This window comes from Pezoporus wallicus, unplaced genomic scaffold (assembly GCF_028554395.1).
Source record: "Pezoporus wallicus isolate ANWC-B61680 ecotype Strahan unplaced genomic scaffold, APGP_CSIRO_Pwel_v1 contig_1438, whole genome shotgun sequence".
Taxonomy (NCBI): Eukaryota; Metazoa; Chordata; class Aves; order Psittaciformes; family Psittacidae; genus Pezoporus; species Pezoporus wallicus.
The window spans coordinates 1,601,832-1,624,182 of NW_026638681.1; the positions used below are offsets into that span (position 1 = coordinate 1,601,832).

Below are 22,351 nucleotides of genomic sequence, written 5' to 3' on the forward strand. Positions count from 1 at the left end.
CTTCTGAATCAAGGACGGGGAGAAAATGCCATCAAAATTGAATAGCTTTCCTTCTGCTGTGTCAGAAACATAACTGCAATGATTTCAACCTTAACATAAATGTGTTGGAACTATGAATAAAGTTAAAATAAAAATCAGCCTTATGTTATTGAGCACTATTAAAGGGAAAACATTGCATTGGTTAGAAGATGGACTAAGTTCCATAAATTATTTCCTTCATATCTGGAATAAAGGATAATATATATTATTCTTTATAAAAGAATATGATTTTTTAAGACGGAGTTTTACAGAATGTGGTTTCCAGAAATAAAGAGATGACCTTCTGTGCAAATTATATCAGTTGTTATATCAGTTCTACCTTGCAATCAGTAGAAGGTGATGTTGTCCAAAAAAAGTCTGTGGTAAAGGAAAAAAAAAAGTTATCAAAACAATAGTAATATATCATCAAATCTCCTGCCTAGTTCAGATAGATCTATAGATCTGGAGTACTTTAAGTGAATTTTTTTTTTTTTTTTAAATGTGTCTGTCTTTTCTTGCGCCATACTTTTTTTTTAAATCTATGATTCAAAGCATTATTTCTCTGCTAATTAATCTATCATTTCCCCCTTGAAAAATTACTGTGTTGCTTTGTTCTAGGTCAAGTTTATATTTATATTCAAGCTTTTGTAGTTTTTCCATTATTTTAATGAAATAAATAAGATTTGTTCACTCTATTTCTTCTTTATGGAGAATTTGTACATAGAATCATAGAATCATAAAACAGTTAGGGTTGGAAAGGACCTTAAGACCATCTAGTTCTAACCCACCCTAGACCATGTTGACCAAGGCTATGCCCATCCTGGCCTTGAACATTGCCAGGGATGGAGTATTTACAACTTTTATGTGGGCACCATCTTCCTGTCTTGACTTTTGCTCTTTTTTGGTTTATAGAGAAATGTTACTGGCTCAAAATTACTGTAAACATTTTTCAAAAAAAGTTCTTAACTGTGAAGTAAGTCATGAATGAATTTGCTTACGTTATATATACCTATAGCCCATAAATAGAATTCATTTTATTCCTGTATTTATGGGTCAGGGTATACTTATTCAATTAAATTATATGAGAAGTTGTAAAGGATTAAATTAATTGAAATTTCTTGACTTTTCACATTTAATATTCTCAGTTAAAGGTACCTTATTATCATAGCAGGGTTTGAAATTGTAATTTTCTTTCATTTAAGCATAGTTTTAAAATAGTAGGTCTCCTAAATATGTAAATTATTTCACAAATCAAATTTTAAGTATTACTAGGGTATCTTTGGTTTTAGTTTTAATATCTTGCCTCATCTTCTGCATGAGTTGTTTTCTAAATTCTGTGGATTTTTATGTTCTTGCATTTCAGGTTGGAGAATTCATATATCTGATAGAGGGAACAGGTGATATACCTTTGCCTTCAGGATTGCTTCCAATGGATAGTCCAAATGTTTTGCATGTTAGCAGTATATTAGAAGGTAAAACTAATAGAAGGGAGAAGAGTAAAATAGAGCAAACAATTATCTCATGCAAATATTATTCAGTTCCCATGCATTTTTGCCCAGATTAATTAAATATATCTTGTAAAAGTAATTGTTTATAGTGAACTATAAGAAAGATATTACAGTGTAACTATCAGATGTTTCTTTTAATGTTGTCCAGTCTATTGTCTTCAGAGCAGCAGCTGGTTGTTAGCGAGCTTCTTTAACTTGTATTGTCTTCAACATAGTCTTCATAAACATCTTTTGATTATGTCTCTTCAGCTTTGGAATATAGGTAGTAGCCAGGTGAACAAGGACAAGTCATCTTTACCTAAAATTTTTCTAATTTTAAATTGCATGAATTTTGTATGCAGTGTTGTGATTTGACAGGCAATCCAATATTTTTGTATTTAAACAGACAGTGATAAACTGCTGCCAATCCTATTTCGAAGCAGTGTTAGCTATTGTTTGAAATAATTGCTTATGGCTTCCTTTAGAGGAGATGCAACATCATCTAGCAGGGTAAAAGAGTGGGTGTGTCGTGTAGGTGTCAGAAAGACTTTTTAAACTTTCATTATTGTCATAATAGTAGTGACACTAAAGGCTGGGTTTTCTTGTTACCTAAGCAACTTGTGGTTTGTATTTCAGTCTATGTTAATTTTTATTTCCCCATAATGATTAAGAATTAAAAAAAAAGTGTTACTGCAGTAAATAGCGTGTACTAGAGCGATAACACTAAACATCAAGGCAATTTTGTATTCTGGCATTTCTTTGGAGATTAGAGATTTTAAATGCTCCATGCAGTTATGCTACTGGTTGACAAATGTGGGAGTTTTGTTTCTTTTTTTTTTTTTTTTTATTTAACAGGTCCAAGTTCAGTAGAGCCAGTTTTATATTTGAAATGTAGTCTTGATCAGATTCTTGAAGAAAATCTGAAGGTTCCAGTGATCAATGACTCAAGAGAAAGGGCTCTGGCTATTGCTGCACAACAGCAGATGTCAACTATTGAATATGAAAGAAGAAAGATCACAGGCACTCTGCAGAGCAGTAGTGTTAAAGTTGCAACTGCATTGTTAGGGCTGTCCAGAGTAGAGGTGAGAAACACAGTACTCTGTTACTCCAATTATTAATGGCTCTTGGTTTGTTTGCCTGTGTTTTTTAAGTTTCAGGAAACTGTGAAGTTATGGGTTTTGTTCACACATTCTGACTGTAATCCCAATTTCCCTCAGACACTGCAATATTTTACATGTTCATTCTGAAGCTGCTTTCTCCACTATTAAATACTTCCTTTAAGAAATCTTGGCTGCAGATAAAAAGAGCCTTAACATTTTACTATATTTCATACTCTACGTAATAGGTATCTGTATTAGTATCCTTCCTTATGCACATTTTTTGTAAGAAATGAAAATTCTCAAACAGGATTTCTCTTTAAAGAATAAGCTTTGTGAAAAAAATCGAGGAGAAGGAAAGACTTTTTCATGTCTTGCAATCCATACAAAATGGTTTGGGAAAACCACAGATCTTCTTTATAAGCTATAGCTTCCTACTTAAACATCATTCCAACCTAGAGCTATTTTCCCAAGATTTCAATATTCAGAAACAAAAAACTTCCCAAGGTGGTCTGTTAAACATTCAATTAGTACTTGTGAATAAATTTATAATAGCAATATTGCCAAATGAGAAAGCTTTTTTCTCATGTAGAATTCAAGTGCCACCTTCTATGGATAATAACCACACTCTAGGCTTTAATTTCCCTTGTGAACGTGATGTTACCTGGCTGCAGCTAGATCGCTGAGCAGCTGTGTTATTCCAGATTTCCAGTTAGACTGCTTCCTAAGTATGGGTTCCCAGTACTAAGAGGAAGTTTCCCTCATGTCTTGATGTTGCGAAATATATGCCTTTTATTTACAGATAAGCTCAAAAAACTAATACAAAACAAATTAAGTGAGGAAAAATGACAGAGTAGATTTTATCTATTGTATGTTTGTATCAGGAAGAGAATTGTAACCATGTAATCTGGATGCAAATAGTTTCCTTTTGGATTATAGCTAATCCACTGCTGTGAGAACATTTTTATAAGCATAATTGAAGTCCCTTAATATCACAGTCACTTAGCAAATACTTAATGAAAGACTTCACCGCTCTGAAACTGTGAATGTAATCAAGGCAGAACATAATAGCAACACTTTTTGTACTGCTAGGTACGCTAAACTCTAGCACAAGTTCTAAAGTTGCCTGTATCATAGAAGAGTAGAGGACAATTAGATTAGATATAAAATACATTATGATGGATACTGACACTGAATAAATTATCATGTGAGAAATGAAATTAGTATGCAGAAAAAAGTATTTTGCGCCATGTACAGAAAGTCTTATAATTGCTTATGAAAAATAAAATGGAGAAGTTTTCTGTATACTGATCTAGAAAAAACACATTAAAAATGTCAGTATGGCAAATCCCTAAGCACATTAAATCCTGAAAAGTTTTCCTAACAACTTTTGTGATAAATTCTTACTTACTGTCTGTATAAAAGTGACAGTATGGAAATTCTGGTGGTATTAATTGAAGAAAGTTTTTGAAGGGGGCTGGTATTCTATATTTAAATTTGGAGCTAAATTATGGATTTAGGTTCATTGCTTAATTGACCTCCCCTCCCTTAAAAAAAAAAAATTAAAAAAAAATCCCATCCATATCCTGTGGTTTTGTGAATTGTTTAGGCTCATGAAATCCTTTGGAACATACAGAATCATAGAATCAACTAAATTAGTAAATACCTTCAAGATCATCAAGTCCAACCATTATCTCATGACTGCAAAGTCTGTCACTAAGCCATTTCACTAAGGGCCTCATCTGTACTTTTTTGGACTACTTTCAGGGATGGCGATTCCACCACTGACCTGGGAAGCCTGTTCCAATACCTCCTTTCAGGCAGTTACAGAGAGTGATAGGGTCGTGTCCGTCCCCCCCCCAAGCCTTCTCTTCTCAAGACTAAACAACCCCAGTTCCCTCAGCTGTTCCTCATCAAACTTGTGTTCCAGGCCCTTCACCAGCTTCATTGCCCTTTTCTGGACCCTCTCCAGCATCTCAGTATCTCTCTTTGTTACTCTTTGATTTCTATTCCACCTTTCTACTCACTTCTTGAAGACCTAATTGTGTTATATAATGGATGGACAGAAGGAAAAATTGTTTCAGCTTGCTTCATTTATTCGCCTGTCAATCCATGGAATAACTAAATGATTGCATGCTTTCCATTCCTATTAAACTGTACATTTTACTCATGTTTACTTCAATCACATAGAAAACAGAAGTAAAGGTAGGCTATATTTTTTTAGTCAAACTATATATTCAGTAACATTTTCTATATGGTTTTACTTGACCCATCTATATGTATGGTTGAAAGTCCTAGCTATTTTTGTTGTGTTTTTTTACTGCTTCTTTTTCTTGCTGCAAGAAAAAATAGCTATTTTGATTCTTTTTAATAAGTAGAGTTACTAAAAAAAAAAGATTTCTTATATCTTTCTCATAAAATTATTCTTTTTAATATTCTAATATTATATTTATATTCTAATTTTAATAGAATTACTAAAAAAAATAAGAGTTTCTTATCTCTTTCCCGTAAAAGTTGCTGTGCACATCTTGTTTCTCCTGTTTGTGTTTTGTGCTAAGAGGTGTTACTACTGTGTGCAATCAGACTACAGGGACAGTTAAGTCGGAGGAACTTGGAAGTGGTCATTCAATGGAAAGGTGCAGGAATATTAGCTAAATCTTTATATCTCTCTTTTACTTATTTAGCTAGGTTAAAATCAGCTCATTAAACAGTTCTGCTGCAAAGAGAAATTTAATAGTTTATTTTAAAATCTTGGGCACTGAAGGACTCACTAGCAGCAACGTTAAGTACTTAATCTGCCATCTCCTTTCCTGTCTCCCCAAAATAACCAGTACTACCAAAACAATCCAAAGAATTTGTTACAGGATTTTTTTTTTTGGTGTGTTTTAACTTTGGTATAATCTAAAAAATATTTGAAAACAAATAGCATCAAAAAATAAACCAGTTAGAGAAGCTGAGTAGTGAAGAGATAGGAAGCAAGGATGCTAAAGCAATTGGAATCTAAAGATGCATATCTTGATATTTAAAGGAAAATCAGAAATTAAAATCACTAACCTCGTGCTTCTTAATTCTATTAGTAAATATATACAAGGCAAAAAAACCCAGACACTAAATAATATCCTGGGTGCATGCCCATTTATGGCTGTGAATTTTTTATTAGTCCTGAGTTTTATTTTTAAGTATACAATTGTGGGAATTTCTTACCTCTTGAGTATTTCATTAATTTAATTCCAACTAAAACATTTTTAGTAGTAGTAAAAAGAATATAGGATGGAACTCTGCCACTGTTAAGGTTGGGACTGGCATTTTTGTGAATAATTACAAAATACATTTTAAATGATTAATAAGAGAAAGCTGTAGGTGGAAAGTTTAGGCAAACAGATAACAAGGGAAGAAAAACATGGTAAGAAAGGGGAGAGAATGTGGAAGAAGAACATAACTTGTTTAGATTGAAGTTGCTAATGGTAGTAAATAGAGGAAAGTGATTAAAAGAAGGAAGGAAATAACAGAATAATGAGAATTCACATGGGTATGCAGGGGGAGTTGCAGTTAGTGAAGTGAAATTCAAAATAACATGCCTCATTTTCCTTCATCATAAATTGATGAATAAATTAAACCCAGTTTCTAGATACAAGGCTCTTTCTTCATAGTCAGAGATGCTAGTAACCTCCTTGTATAATTACACATTGCATTGGGGAAGGGAGAGAAGTCCTGTTCTGCAGAATCACAAAAGTAAAGCTTGCACTTGCCTCTGTGTCCAGATGTGTCCTCATAGTTAAACTGTAAAAAGTATTTAGGCTCTATTTTGCCTTCCTTCAAATCCATGGCTTATCATGGACAGCAGATCTCTGTGCCCACAGCCATATTCTAGATGTTAGGACATTGTGCATTTTCTTTCTGTCCTGCTGTCCATAGGACTAAGCAGCACTGAATATTTTATTTTAGTAAATCGTGGTGGTACTAATTGTCTTTGATCAATGGAAGATGAGCAGAGACCTTGTGCACTCAAAGCTGTGGCTTCTGCTGCTTGGCTGATGTGACAGAATCTCATCCCACATCTGTCCAGCTCTGATCTTCAAAGTCTGCTCTTCATAGACACCCATGTTTCAAGGATTTTGTGGTCTTCTATGTGATTATGGAAAAATTGTAAGTTAAGTTTGGACAGTTTGCTTTTTTAAATTTTAGAAAAAATCATAGTGTCCTTGAAGAGAGAAGATACTGTAATTAAAAAGTTACAAAGTTACATTAGATATATTTGAATTGGAATGAACTTTTCACAAAAGGTTCTGGGGTCAGATTTCAATTTATTGAGTTTATAAGTGGAACCAATGTCTTTTATATTGCATCGCTTATCTTTTGATATGGGATTAAGGGAAATGTCAAACATGGTTTATCACAGGGATTCAGAGAGATTGACATAATGAAATTATTTTATTCATGAGGAACGGTTTTAGAAGTTAATTCCTGAAAGGAAGTAATGGGGCTAAATTAGGATCTGGAAGGGATCTGCAGGGAAAGAGTAAGGTTCTTCTGCATTCTGTAATAGAATCTGCCATACTTTACACATAGAAAGTGCAGGTGGTAGTTCTAAGAAAATACCTTAGAAAATCAATTGTTCCTTGAAAAATACCAAGTTTAATTCTGATGCTTTATATACTCTCCAGTCCTTTTTTGAAAAATTATTCTAAAAAGAAATTAATCCTGGGAAGTGAGTACAAATACTGTTGTTAACTGGTAGTAGCACTTCCCCACATGGAATGCCATGAACCATTACATTGATGAAGTATGTGTTGGAATATGTCTTATTGTAGCACAGCAGCCTTAGATCTGTAATTGATAATAAGAATGAATAAATATTAAATTTGATCTAACTTACTGCCATGAAAAATATTAAAAAATATAGCAGTTGCAACATTTATCTGAATTATGTTGGACATTTTCTCTTTTCTTGGAAATGTTGCCCTTTGAGGCAACATATTTTAGTCTTGTGTGTGTTTGTAGCATTTTTTTTCCCTTTCAAAAAGATCTAGGTTTTTCATTAAAAATGTTTTCCTCATTTACTCTTTGACAATGTACCAGGAAATATTTGATATTTTCATAGACTATGTAATACTAACCAGCTGTCTTTTTTCTTAACATATCTTTAAAAATGAGATAGCATAAACAAGGATCTTAAAATAAGTACTTCAGTTATTTTTTAGATCATAAGATATATCTTCAAGATAATTATAATTGAAGTGTTCAGTGCTCCACCAAAGGTCATCTTACAATCATTTTGTCAATTAAAATTTACCAAAACTTTTAAATCATGTTGGATTTTTATTTCAGTGTTGGAAAATAATCTAATTACCAAAACCATGTGTAGGTACAAATTTGTATTTGAATATACAGAAGGTCTAAATCAAATTTAAACTGATAAATACATGTAATTCTTTAGGTTTGAAGCTTCCCAATACAAGTGAAAATGAAGTATCTTTTTCCCACTGCAAAGTCTTCTGTCATTTCAGTCCTATCAGAGAGAAATGGAACTTGCTATTAATATAGCAACTGACTTGATGTATTGATTTTTTTTTTTTAATTTATCTTATGTGTGTGTATGAGCAAGCACTATCAGTGAACTTCCAGTCTTGCATGATAGAAATCATTCAACAGTGAGTCCAGGTTTTCAACTCACATAACAAATCTTCTTGTTCCTTCTGTAGATTATATTTGCACTACACAAGTGGTGCATATACAGTAAAAAAACCCTTATTTAATGTTTCATTTCAATGAGTACTTTTTTCAGTCACATACATGTGTCCAGTTCTTTATAGAACAAGAATCATAAATAATTATTTGTTTTTACAGATTCCTAAATTCCAAATGTACTTTGTATTTAAAGCCATGTTGACATTTTTGATGGATAGATTAATGGCCAAAAAAAAGCAATGCAGAGTGTGGGTCTGCTTTATAAAACTGGAAAGGGAATGTGAGTTTTGTATTAAAAAAGAAAAAAACCCAAACCAACCGAACAATAGACAAGCCACCAACCCAAATCAGAACTCCAGCCCAGTTGATTTGACCATATTACCCTTAATAGTAGTCCTTAAGAACAATCCACTTTCATTTTAAATTGTCTTTTTGAATTCCCAGAATGGATCTCCATTCCTTGCCCCATTCTAATACCTACCGTGATACCTGTTGTCCTGACACTATTTTAAACAAATAGAATAAACCAGTTTTCTTAGCACAAACTAAACTTTTCTGTAATTATCTTCTCCCTAGATTTGCTTCAAGATAATTCACAGCAGTCATTTGTTCCAAAGACTTTTCTATAAAAAAGATGCAACTAGTTTCAGATTTTAAATTTGTTCAACTTACAGTTAATCTTGAACATTCAAATTATATTGTGTTATTTGATTGAAAATGGCAATTTTCAGCAAGTAGGGTATTAAACCGTTGCATTATTTCTGTAATGCTATCTTACAGGAGTCAAATTTAGTTCATTAGGATGTTTAGATGACTTGTGTGACATGGTTTAGTGTGAGATGTCCCTGCCCATGGCAAGGGGTTTGGAAGCAGATGATCTTAAGGTCCCTTCAATCCTAACTATTCTATGATTCTATAATTTTCAGCTTGTCTTTACTGTGCTAATCCTTTACTAATAGGTGTTTTACTGTTGATTAGAAATGCTTTTTACCAAAGGGGGGGGTTATTTATCCCTAAAATTAATTATAAATGCTTTGATTTCTAAAATGTGTTGTGAATTTCAAAGTAGCAAAGTTAGCTCAGCTAACTATATAATTATCCTTCAAACCCAGAAAAATAATTTTTCGTTTTCATGTGTTTTATTATCCAGAAACTTTTATAAAGTAAAAGAGGAAAAATCTGTCTACATCTGATACAAAATGTGTTTTCTTTTCATCTTTATTCTCCCCTTTTCTTGTCTTTCCTGAATACTTTAAGGGACTGCACAGTGGTTTCTGGATAGGAATGGTTTTGCTGTAAATTTCAAACTCCATTTTTCTTAAACGAATGTTTCAGACACATGATGTCTAGCAAAACTATACAAGACAGTCTTTATTTAGAAGGATCTTTCAACAATTTCTATGTAACTTGCCAAATTACCAATATAGCTTTAGAATTACATATTTAGACCTGTATAATTTTAGATGTCTTAATCTGAAATTATTATGAGATGATTGTTCATAAGTATACATTATTCCTTCACTTCAGAGACATGCACTCCTGAAACCTCATAAACTCCCGCCAGAGCTGAAGTATGTGGATTACAGTGTAGAAGTGAGTATGCAAGAATTCTTTGAGGTTCCTAAGAAGCTCTCTATTCCAGTATTGGGATCGGGCAGAGTTAATTTGAAAGTTCTATCAGGAAAAGACCTTTCACCTCAGAAAACAGGTAAGAATAGTCTTATATATGATGAATTTGTGGGTTGTTTTTTTTTCTTTTCACTAAAATAATCTGTGTTATGAAGGTTTTCCTGAATAGAATCAGAAAATTATCTTTCTCTCCATTCTACTATTTATCAAATCCTCAACCTTGTCTTTGTCATCATTACCTCAGTTCTCTTTTATTAGCTCAAAATAGCGCTTTTTACTTGCTCCTGGTTTTCTCAAAGGCACATAACCACAGGAGACTTGCTCTATAAGATCAATTAATTTGGTTTGTTTATCCAAGCTATCTTAAATTTGTGCTCATTTCTCACATCCTTTTCTCATCCAGCAGTGATCTGTGCTCAAATTGCACCATTTATACTGCATGTTGTTTCTTGTTTGCTTCTCCTTAGTCAGCCAGAGGGAGGTGTCAGCTGATTGTATGCTGTGTTCTCTGTGTCCCTTGTCAATGAAAAGTTGTACGCTAGCCTTCAGATTGATCTTGTCAACTTTAGTCAGTCTCTGTTGCCTCAGATTTTTCTAGTATCTTAAATTTGATTCTGAAATATTAATTGCTTTCTTTTTTTCTTGGCTTGATCCCTTCTTTGCTGGTTGATTATATATATATTGTTAAAATCTTAATTTAAACTTATAAAACCCTCTAGGTTGCATTTCTTAAAAAAATGAGCAGCTGAGACAGCTGGGGTGGTTTAGCCTGGAGAAAAGGAGGCTTGGGGGGACTTTATTAGTCTCTCCAACTACCTGAAAAGAGGTTGTAGTGAGCTGCATGTTGCTCTCTTCTGCCAAGTAACAAGCAATAGGATGAGTAAATGGCCTCAAGTTACATCAGGGGAAGTTTAGATTGAATATCAGGAAAAAATTATTTACCAACAGGGTTGGCAAGCATTGGAACAGGCTGCCCAGGGAAATGGTGGAGTCAGCATCCCTGGATGTATTTAAAAGACATATAGATGTGATGCTTAGGGATATGATTTAGTAGTGGTCTCGGCAGTGCTAGGTTGACAGTTGGACTCAATGATCTTAAGGCTTTTTTCTAACCTGTATGATTCTATGATAAAATTTGTGTTAATATTTACCTGCTAAGGTATCTGTACATGATTATATCACAGCTAATGTAATGTTCCACAGGTACTGGATGACACAAATAATTTGGAGGTTTGTACTTAAAATATAAGTAGCAATTTTCTTGGCAAATTTAATAGTCTTGAATTCTAGTCAGTCCATCCATACTTTCATTTCATCACTTCTTGATCAGTAGAGTCCTTCTGTATCTTTCTGCAGTTCACTTCATAGAATCATAAAATGGTTAGGTGTTAGAAGGGATCATCTAGCTCTAACTTCCCTTTCACTAGACCAGGTTGCTCAAAGCCCCATCCATTTCTCTAACTGTCACTGGAACCAGTCATGTGCTTTCATGGTGCATGTTTGTCTTCAGAATCGGTGTATCCCTTGTGTTTTTTGTTTCTTTTCTGGAATAAAAATAAGGAATCTCTTATTTCTGGCAATTCTTTTTGCTACAGATTCATTCTACTTGATTAGAGTATCTGTGCTGTAAAACATTTTAAGGTGTCACTAGGCATGTTTTTAGAAAGATGAAAAAGTTACTGCAGTATTAGAAGCAAGACTAGCCTGATGAGTGACTACAGGCCTAGCAGTCAGTAGAAGCTGTAGAACAGATGTAACACAAGTCGATAGCTGAAACATTTCTTGAGTGACAAGATATTTAAATCCTACTTAAAATTGTTTTGTTATCAAGTTAAAAAGTAATTGCTTTTTTGTAATAATTAATTTAGAAGTGAACTAAACCCAGTCATAATTACACAGGGGATTCTTTGGATTGCTCTGTAGAAGAGGGAAATACCAGGTGGGGGAGAGAGCAAAATCTGTAGATGCAAATCTGAGAAAGACATAAGTGATCTCGGAACAAAAATTGTTAACTGGCCATATGGCAGGTCACTGTTGCTTAGCAACCTCTAAAATTATTTTTAAAGTTGGAATGTGAATAAACTTATCTGAAATTTTTAGAATATTAATTACTAAAATGTAGTGACAAAACCACATTATAGTGAGGAAGTGTTTTAGTGCTGGCTCACACTGCTTCTTTATCCAGCAAAGGGAATTATAAAAGTATCTGAAAGAGAGAAGTAAGCACTGGAAACTCAGAAACGAAATCATTCTACAGTGAACACAATCTTTTTGATACTTATTTTTTCTTACTAAGACACTTAAATAGTTACATGAGGGAACAGAAAAGTCAAGATGATGCAAAAAACTAAATGGCCTTTGGTAGTGAATTCAAAGAGGTGGTGAGTTAAAGATTAGCTAATAAGAAAAGCTGAGAAAAGCATCTGAAAGCACGAAAGCAAAGATGTGTTCAGCACAGAGACAGTCCCCGCTGATTCAGTGAATTTATTGTGCTAATGAGGAAAAAGGAATATTTACAGGCTCTTAGAAAATCTAATATTGTGACATAAGTCCCCAGGTGGTGTTCCTGTAGATGGAGGCAAAACATTGGTCTCATCTGAAAATTTTAACTTTATTATCGAAAGAAAAAGCAGTATTTTAACCATGGTGGTAGCTTTACTTAGGGTGGGAATAGTTGCTCCTCTGAAGAAATGACAGAGTGCTTAGATTTATGAAGAAAAACAAAGGTGGAACGAAGCTATCTAAAATCAATCCCTGGATCAGAATTTTAGTCTGCAGTAGCAGGAAAATTGTCTAGCCAATATTTTAAGACCTCTGCCAAAAGGGAATTAGAAGATAAAAATCAATGCCATTCAACACATTTTCCTATAAAATGGATCTTGTTAAATAACCTTATTACATTTTTGGCAGTATTTCAGATCTTAATACAGAAAAAGAACACAACATGTTTACTTCTGATATGACATCCTGCTTCAAACCCAAACCATATACTCTTATAGAAATAAAATAATGCATTGGCTGTTTTGAAAAGTTAGCAAATTTTGTTAATTTGTTACTGCAGAGTCATCAGAAAGTGTGCCCTCAGGAACCAGTACTTGCTGGACAGTGTCAAGTACTTTCCATTAGTAATATGGAAGATTATATAAAGTGTATGTAGAGGTAACAGTGACCCAGATTTTGTGAAAAAATAGTTACTTGGAAATGCTAGATAGTTATAAACTACGTATTTTAGTATAACCAAACATAATACATGTGGAACAGAGTTTGCATGCTAGTTAAGAGTCTTGTTTTGCGCATGGTTTAAGCTTAGCCAGCAACCCAGAACCACGCAGCCACTCGCTCATTCCCCACTTCCTCCCCCAGCTCCCGGAGGGATGTGGAGGAGAATCGAAAGAATGTAACTCCCACGGCTTGAGATAAGAACAGACCCGTAACTAAGGTATAACACAAAACCACTGCTGCTACCACCAATAATAATAACAATAAGGGAAGTAACAAGGGGAGAGAATACAACCGCTCACCACCCGCTGACCGATACCCAGCCCGACCCGAGCAGTGATCTAGGCTTTTGGGTAACTGCCCCCAGTTTATATAGTGGGCATGACATGCTGTGGTATGGAATACCTCTTTGGTTAGTTTGGGTCAGGTGTCCTGTCTCTGCTTCTTCCTGGCTTTCCCTCCTCCCTGGAAGAGCAGGAGACTCAGGAAGTCCTTGGTCAGAGTAAACATTGCTGAGCAACAAATAAAAACATTGGTATTATCAGCACTGTTCCCACGCCAAAAGTTAAAACCACAGCACTGTACCAACTACTAAGACGGAGAAAAATGACTGCTACTGCTGAAACCAGGACAGTGACTCAGTTCTGTAGAATAGTTTGTTAACATGCATGTGTCTAGTTTGGGGGTTTACCTCTTGTATTACTACTTGAATGCAACCCTCCACTGACTGCTGCCTAATTACACATTCTCAAAAGCTCAACAAAGTGTTTTGATCCCAATTTGGTTTAAACTCTCTGGACGGAGCAGGTTTTCCCTGCAATGCTCATGAAACACAAGTGTCTCAATTCTGTAGAGTAGTTTTAAAACCCTCAGTGAAGTATCATGTAAGAAGAACATGGAGCTAGGAGAGGATCTGGTTCAAGACAATCTTAAGAACCTGAATGTGCACAAGTCCATGGGACCTGATGAAATCCATCCGTGGGTCCTGAAGGAGCTGGCAAATGAAGTTGCTAAGCCACTGTCCATCACATTTGAAAAATCATGGCAGTCAGGTGAAGTTCCCGACGACTGGAAAAAGGGAAATATAACCCCCATTTTCAAGAAGGGGAAAATGGATGACCAAGGGAACTACAAAACAATCAGTCTCACCTCTGTGCCTGGCAAAATCTTGGAGCAGATTCTCCTGGAAGGCATGCTAAGGCACATGAAAATCAACAAGGTGCTTGGTGACAGCCAGCATGGCTTCACTAAGGGGAAATCCTGCCTGACCAACTTGGTGCCTTCTATGATGGGGCTGGGCAGAGAAGAGATTCAGAGCAGCCCTGTGGAGAAGGACTCCGGGGTGTTGGTTGAGGAGAAACTTGACATGAACCTGCTTCATTGTGTACTCGCAGCCCAGAAAGCCATCTGTATCCTGGGCTACATCAAAAGGAGCATGACCAGCAGGTCAAAGGAGGTGATCCTGACCCTCTACTCTGCTCTCGTGAGACCTCACTTGGAGTATTGTGTGCAGTTCTGGTGTCCTCAACATAAAAAGGACATAGAACTGTTGGAACAAGTCCAGAGGAGGGCCACAAGGATGATCAGGGGACTGGAGCACCTCCTGTATGAAGATGGGCTGAGAAAGTGGGGCTGTTCAGCCTGGAGAAGAGAAGGCTGCATGGAGTCCTCACAGCAGCCTTCCAGTATCTGAAGGGGGCCTATAGGGATGCTGGGAAGGGACTCTTCATTAGGAACTGTAGAGATAGGAGAAGGGGTAACCGGTTAAAATTTAAACAGGGGAAGTTTAGGTGGGATATATGGAGGAAGTTCTTTCCTGTGAGGGTGGTGAGGCACTGGAATGCATTGCCCGGGGAGGTTGTAAATGCTCCATCCCTGGTGATGTTCAAGGCCAGGTTGGACAGAGCCTTGGGTGAGATGGTTAAGTGTGAGGTGTCCCTGCCCATGCCAGGGGGGTTGGAACCAGATGATCTTAAGGTCCTTTCCAACCCTAACTATTCTGATTCTGTATGCATAACGTAGCATAGCTTTCTGTTGTATTCTGTTCAGTTCCATTCCATTCTCTCCTGTTCTATTCCATTCCATTCCATTTCATTCCATTCCATTCCATTCCCTGCACTCACAAGGAGTTGTACAATGAGGAGATCCTTATTTACCTGAAATGCCAGGGGAATTTCGCACCAAAAGCACTTTCAAAGACACAAATCAGAACGGTTAGGGGTAGAAAGAGTATTTTATTTATTTCTAAGTAGTTATTTGGTTTAGTTTAGCTTAGTTAATTTGAGTCTGGTTTAGTTTAGACCCTTCACTTTAGCTGAAAGAACCCTCCCTTGCAGCCTGACAAAGGGAAGCCAGGGCAGGAGTGGTGCCGTGATGGTGCGAGAGTGGTGGAAGAAGAACCCGGCCAGCAAGGGCCATGGAAGACCTGACTTGGGGTGGTGCTCAGTACTCCAGAGGACAGAAGGCTGCCTCCCCCTGGATGCGAGGCACGAGGGCCACCTGCGTGGAGCACGAGCAGCTGCCTTTGGGACACCATGACCCAAAGGAGCCCCATGAAGGGGCTGTGCTCGGCTGCAGAGGAAGGCAAAAAAACCCAGGCACGCTTGCTAGTCCAGCCTGGGGGGCAAAAAGCCCTCCCCCCCTCGGCTGCAGGACACGAGGGGCCACCTTCATGGAGCATGAACACCAGGCAATAACGCAGCTGGAATGGACCGAGGAGCCCTGACAAGTGGTCATGCTCAGTGCTCAGAGGAAGGCAAAAAACCCCTGGGGACCGGTGCCAATCTGCCCCGGGGGGAAATTCCTTCCTGACCCCAGTGCTGGCGATCGGCTTCTCCTTGAGCATGTGAGCAAGACCTGCTCCCGCTCCACACGCTGGTTACGCCTCTAAGGGGACAAGGGGACACTGGCACTGCTTTTTCTGCTTCTACCTGAAGCCATCTCAGGGGCTTCCACCAACAGCAAAATGCCATTGGCCTGATGAATCCTCGGAGCACGAATCCTTCATGTGCCTAGCAGTGGGAGCTCCAGAGCCCTGGGGGAGGGCACTGAGCCACCTGTGCATCCTTTTTCTTCTGGCTACTGCCACTCTCTCCCCAGGAGGTGAGGACGGCGAGCTCCCTGACAACTGAAGCAGGATCCCTCGATGATGCTTTGAGCATGGCCCCTCCAGGAGCTGGAACTGCAGCACAGAACCTCCTGTAGCTTCATGCAGCTCCAGGTGTTCCTTCCCTTAACCCCTCATGCAAGCAGTTCCCCGGTGCCCAGGAGATGAGGACAGCCAGCTCCCCAACCAGTGAAGCAGGATTTCCATCCATTCGATGAACTTTGAGCGTGGCCCCTCCAGGAGCTGGAACTGCAGCACACAATCTCCTGCAGCTTTGTGCAGCTTCAAGGGCTCCCTCCATCAACTCCCTCCCAGGAATTCCCCCCTGTGCCCCAGGGACTTTCTCTGGGATGCCCTCAGGCTTCCAGCTCTGTCCTGGTGGCAGCACCAGGCACTCTGGCAGTGGGACAGAGGAGGGCACTGGACTCATACTGCCCCAGAGCATTGTGATGCTGCATGGCCGGGTGCTGGCACTGTGACACAGGGGTGATGGGGCTCCTGCAGCCCTGCCCACTGCAGCCCTGCTGCTGCTGCCCCTTCACCCAGCATCCCTTGGGGAAAGGCGGCCCTGAGGCAGTGCCTGTGCCTAGGAGGCCCAGGGAGATGTCCCTGCCTGTGGTGGCCACCCCCTGGGTATTGCTGTGAGGTGTCCCTGTAAATTAATCTGTATCTTCAGACTGTATCAGTAAAGTCTTTTATACCATATACAGTCATTTGACTGTGGGGGTTCCAAAGGTGAAAGGAAAGGGGTTTGGGTTCCATCTGCATGAACTCGGCAGAAACGTAGAGAGCATGCAGCATTTCCTCACCATTCCTTATCAATACACCAATTGGCATTTGCTACTACACTGCCTATGGTGAGGTCTTCTTCTTGGAAAGAAGTGAAGGGTCTGGTGTCTGTAAGAAGTTTATGGAAATTCTGAAACAAAATGTGAAAAACAAACCACAGAACTTTTCCAGTACTAGAAAAACAGCAGAATGCCTAAGGACACAGTCAAATCCTCAGCCCAACTCTGTTTCATAGTGAGATTGTTAGGGACCCTTTGATCTCATCTGTGCTTTGAAACACACCTTGAAATACTCCCATCGTCTTAAAGGTCTTGATAATATGCAGAATGTATTCTGTAATTCTTTGCTACATAAATATTTTGGTATGTAAGATCACCACATCAGGTAGCACAGTGATTGTTCACCATTGTCTCAAATAGGATCCTTAAGAGCTTTAGGGTGTCTGAATCATAAGAAATAGCTTGGGAGATAATTCAGTCCCTCTATGTAGCTCTGGAGAAGGGTAATTGCCAGTAAAACTTTAGTACTTTATAAACCAAAGGATAACGGAATGAGCATTTAGAAACTTGTGTTAGGTATAATTAACATTGAAATAAATTGCCTTTTTCTTAGTGGTATGGTATTAAAGATTGTAAAGGCTAAAATTTGAAGTGGTATTAAAATAATGGCTTATTAAAGTAAGCAACAGAGAAGTAGCATCCAAAACCAGATCATGCTTCACCAGAATAACAAGTGGCTGCTTTCCTTGGATAAAACATCCACAGAAATTCTTTGACTGTCTAGGCTCATCTATCTCTAAATGTGTGTGTTTCCAGAACAAAACCAGTACAAGTCACACTTGGTTTTAGCTAATGGATTCTATCCCTTTGTTTTCCTGTCTTTCTCCCACCCCCTTCTGTAAGCCCTTACTAGTCAGAGAGTCATTCCTTTTGGGGTTAATGAAAAAAGTAAGCTATAACATTAAAGATAATGGAGATATTGTGGTGTGTTGAGTAAAACTACAAACACAAGGAGTGGCTGCCAGTGCAAATTAAAAGGGCCATAAGCCTGTTAATATTAAACTGTAAAATCATAGATCATAGAATGGTTTGGGTTGGAAGGAACCTTAAAGATCACCTAGTTCCAACCGCACTGCCATAGGCAGAGATACCTTCCATTAAATCAGGTTGCTCAAAGCCCCATCCAGCCTGGCCTTGAACACTTCCAGGGATGGGGCATCCACTTCTCTGGACAGCCTGTTCCAGTGCCTCACCACCCTCACAATACAGGATTCATTCCAAATATCTAAATCTACTCTCTTTCACTTTAAAACCATTCCCCTTTGTCCTGTTACTACCTGCCCTTGTAAAAAGTCCCTCTCCAGATTTCCTTTAGGCCCCTTTTAGGTACTGGAAGACTCTCTAAGGTCCCCTCTGAGCCTTCTTTTGTCCAGGGTGAACAAGCCCAACTCTCTCAGACTGTCTTCACAGAAGAGGGGCTCCAGCCCTCTGATCATCTTTCTGGTTCTCCTCTGGACTCTGGTCCATGTCCCTCTTGTGTTGGGGACCCCAGAGCTGAACACAGTACTCCAGATGGGGCCTCAGGAGAGCTGAGTAGAGGGGGAGGATCACCTTCCTCAACCTTCTGGCCACACTTCTTTTGATGCAGCCCTATAACCTAGGGTAAAAGTTTTACTTATTACTATACAGTTCTAATAAGGTATGCCTGCTCCTATGTTTTGTTCTGGTCAAACTTGTCTTTTCTATTCTGCTTGCCTTTCTTTCTCAAGAAAGCTTCAACTTCTAATGAATTCGGGGAAAATTAAGAAGGGTTGTGATAAGTTTTTCAGCAACATAATCAACATAAAGTGACTGTCACAGTGCATGGATGCCCTTTGATATAGAACAGAATTTAGTAATACTCATGAGTATTATTAAACAGAATTACAGCCATTGTTGGGGCTATTATTAGCTAAATACACTGTATTGTCTCTGATATGTCTCATGGTAATTGTTGACAAAATTACACTAACTACTATATTAAAACTGGAGGAAGTCCAGAGGAGGGCCATGAGGACAAGGGGGCTGGAGCACTTCCCATATGAAGACAGACTGAGAAAATTGGGGCTGCTCAACCTGGAGAAGAGGTTAGATGGACAACTCATAGCAGCCTTGCAATATCTGTAAGGGGGCCTACAGGGATCTTGGAGAGAGACTCTTCATCAGGGAATGTAGCGATAGGACAAGGGGTAACTTAAACAGGGGAGACGTAGGTTAGATATAAGGAAGAAATTAATTACTGTGAGAGTGATGTGCTGAAACAAGCTGCCCAAGGAAGTTGTGAATGCTCCAGCTCTGGCAGTGTTCAAGGCAAGCTTGGATGGGGCTTAGAACAATCTGATCTACTGGAAGGTGTCTCTGCCCATGGCACGGGGTTGGAACTAGATGATCTTAAGGTCATTTCCAACCTAAACCATCACATGATTCTACAGAAGCATGTATGCTTTTTGTTTTTTACAAAAATTCATATGCAGTAAACTTTTCTATTGGATTTAATAGATCTTTTAAAGGCACTTCTGTCTGTGCTCTACTAAAACCAATAGAAAAGAATGTTTAGATGCTTATATATACCTTTTTTTAAAAGAAAAAATAACAATTTGGTTATATGCTAACAGTCCTAAAATTCTACCGTTTGCTTTAAATTGTTGCATGTACTGCTGAGAAGCAGTACTTTCTCTAGATTCTGCTTGTGAATTCTGTCTTTCTGAAAAGCTTTACAACATTCTGATTTTGTGGTTTTGTTTTTAGATAGGAGTGATACAGTTGACCTTCCTATAAAATTCAGTCCTCGGTATGCCGGTTGCTACCACTGTCAGATTCTTCTGAAGTCCTCCTCTGATGTTCGTGTTTATGAGATTGAATGTGTAGTGAATACAGACAATGCTGAAGCAGAGCTTGAATTTCTAACTCCAGCTTACCAAGCAGTGATTCAGAATATTCCAATTGTAAGTTCACTTTACTACTGGAAACTAAACTAAGATTTAAGATTTTAAAAAACTAGACTCTGGATCAGTAATGTTAAAATTTACAGTTGTAAAATGCACAAATGCATATAAATGCTGACGGGAGTATTATTACTTAATGTTCATACTGGGCATTATATAAAGCTTGATTGTAAAAATAGTTTATGGCAATTGTTAAAGTTTTATGTTAGTTTTATGGGCTTATTTCTAATGTTTCACTTCTGTCCTGAGAACTGTTAATCTACTAATAATGTTATCACATTGAAAGTGAAAAATTAGTTTAATCTAGGGAATAAATGTCTTCTTTATGGAAAAAAAAGAGAGATTGAGAAGCAAAATAGGAGAACTAGATTACATACGAGTTTTAAAATATAGCAAGTATAGGCAATATATCATATATAGCTTTATCATGTCTATTTTTTATATGAAATCCTTGACACATGAGAAGTAAGACCATGTAGTGAAGATACAGTGTAGGCTGGAATATCATCCCCTTTAGAAAATGATGCTCAAATTTTAGAGAACTTCTCCAACTTAAAAGAAAAAAAGAATTAAAAAAAAAAAGAAAAAAAAGCTTAAGCTATGAGAGAAAGGGTAGAGAATCTTCAACAGATAAAAATGGTATAATATTTCCTGAGATTGGAACTATGGTTCCTCTCTCCCACCTTTTAAAACAGTAGATTAGCAAAGGCTGATGACCTGTCGGTTTTGAAATGGGTCAGGCTGGTTTTCAAATTGGTAAGGTTGTTCCTGATATTGTGAAGAAGAAAAAGAGAAAAAAAAACAAACAAATACAATTTTTTGTTGCCTTTCTTCATCTTTCTTTTTTTTTCCTCAGGATGAGGATAGCAGCTAATTACTTTTTCCCCTACAAAGATGATGTCATTGCTATTACAGAATTGAAGACTGCAGTGATGGAAATGTTTTGAAAAACTGGGGCACATTCCAAACAGGCATTTGTGGTCAACTACTAGGACGTTTACCTCTTATCAACTAAGAATTAAGCATTAATCTTACGTATTAATCCAACCTTAGATATGCAATACTGCAGGTGTCATGCACTGCCATGAGGTGCCATGAGGTAGCTCTGATGACCACAGGTGGTTTTTAGTTTCTGAGATTAAGATAGCTGAGCTTGGAAGACTTTCAAAGAGAAGGTAAAGAGGAATGAGTACTGTGCTCTGATTTGGTGATAACTGCAAGTAAAAGCTGAAATGCATGGTAAGAGCTTTAAATGTGTAATATAATATACTTCTTCACTTTGATTTCAGAGTAACTTGTCCAGTCAGGACTGGAAACTTGAAGCAATTTTGGAAGGACAAGGGTTTTATGGGCCTCCTCTAATAAATGTGGGTCTGCATGAAACAGCTTTGTATCCTCTGACGTTCAAACCTGTTGCTGAGTGTGTTATAATGGTAAGAAGAAAATTAGTTTCAATGTTTGAAAAGGATGCTTCTATCAATGAAATTTACATCAGTGTCCAATTTATGAAAATGTTTAGGCAGTTGCTAATATTAAGGATCTATTTGAGAGTCAGAAATTGACAGATTACCTACTAGCTGAAGTAAAAAAAAAAATAAAGAACTAGCTTTGCAAAGCTTAACATTAGGAATGATGGATTTCCCTGCCACCCTTTATAATTTCTTCCTTTATCTGCTTTTCTATCAAACCCTCCGTTTTAATGAAAGAAGTTACTCTGTACATAAAAATATACATTCTGTTAATCTGAATGTAAATACATATGTGAAATTATATTTAATTACCTAAGTAATAAAGTAATAATCTTGAATATTTCTCATTGCATGTATACATCACAAGTGAATGTATGTGACGGCTATTTTGTTTCATAAACTAATTTCTATTACATGTTACACTGCTTAGCAGCTGCTTTTACCATCACAATAATCACTACTTTAAATACTAAAATGAACCGAGCAAAACCTAAGACAGCTTTAGCAAGGAGCAGTATACAGTTTTTTTGCCTGCATATTAGCATGCATTTCCAACCAAATATAATGTGCTTTAGGAAACCAGTGTTATAAAACTATTAAAAGCACAGAGCCTTGAATCCTCTGATGACAAGTAATCATGAAGAACATTTCAAGGACAGATGGAAATGGTTGAGCAAAGTTCTATTTTATATGATGGATAAGTATGCATGGGAACATATTTTCTTGGATATTTGTTTTCAAGGAAGAAGCCAAGAAGTAGAAAATCTGGAAATATGAAGGCTTTGTATTGTTAATTTTCATAATTAAAAAAAACCCCACCACATTTGTTTATTTAGTTTTCTTCTCTGTTTAACAGCAGAGTTTGC

General features: G+C 37.4%; 1 protein-coding gene across 1 annotated transcript in view; it reads left to right on the top strand.

Moving 5' to 3' along the window:
- Window positions 1-22,351, top strand: part of CFAP47 (cilia and flagella associated protein 47) — a 291,654-nt gene that overhangs the window by 130,751 nt on the left and 138,552 nt on the right. The window contains exons 45-49 of the mRNA XM_057411837.1: window positions 1,382-1,490; window positions 2,361-2,587; window positions 9,818-9,998; window positions 19,820-20,016; window positions 21,306-21,449. Coding sequence (XP_057267820.1) covers window positions 1,382-1,490; window positions 2,361-2,587; window positions 9,818-9,998; window positions 19,820-20,016; window positions 21,306-21,449 — 858 coding nt within the window. The remainder of the gene's footprint in view (window positions 1-1,381; window positions 1,491-2,360; window positions 2,588-9,817; window positions 9,999-19,819; window positions 20,017-21,305; window positions 21,450-22,351) is intronic.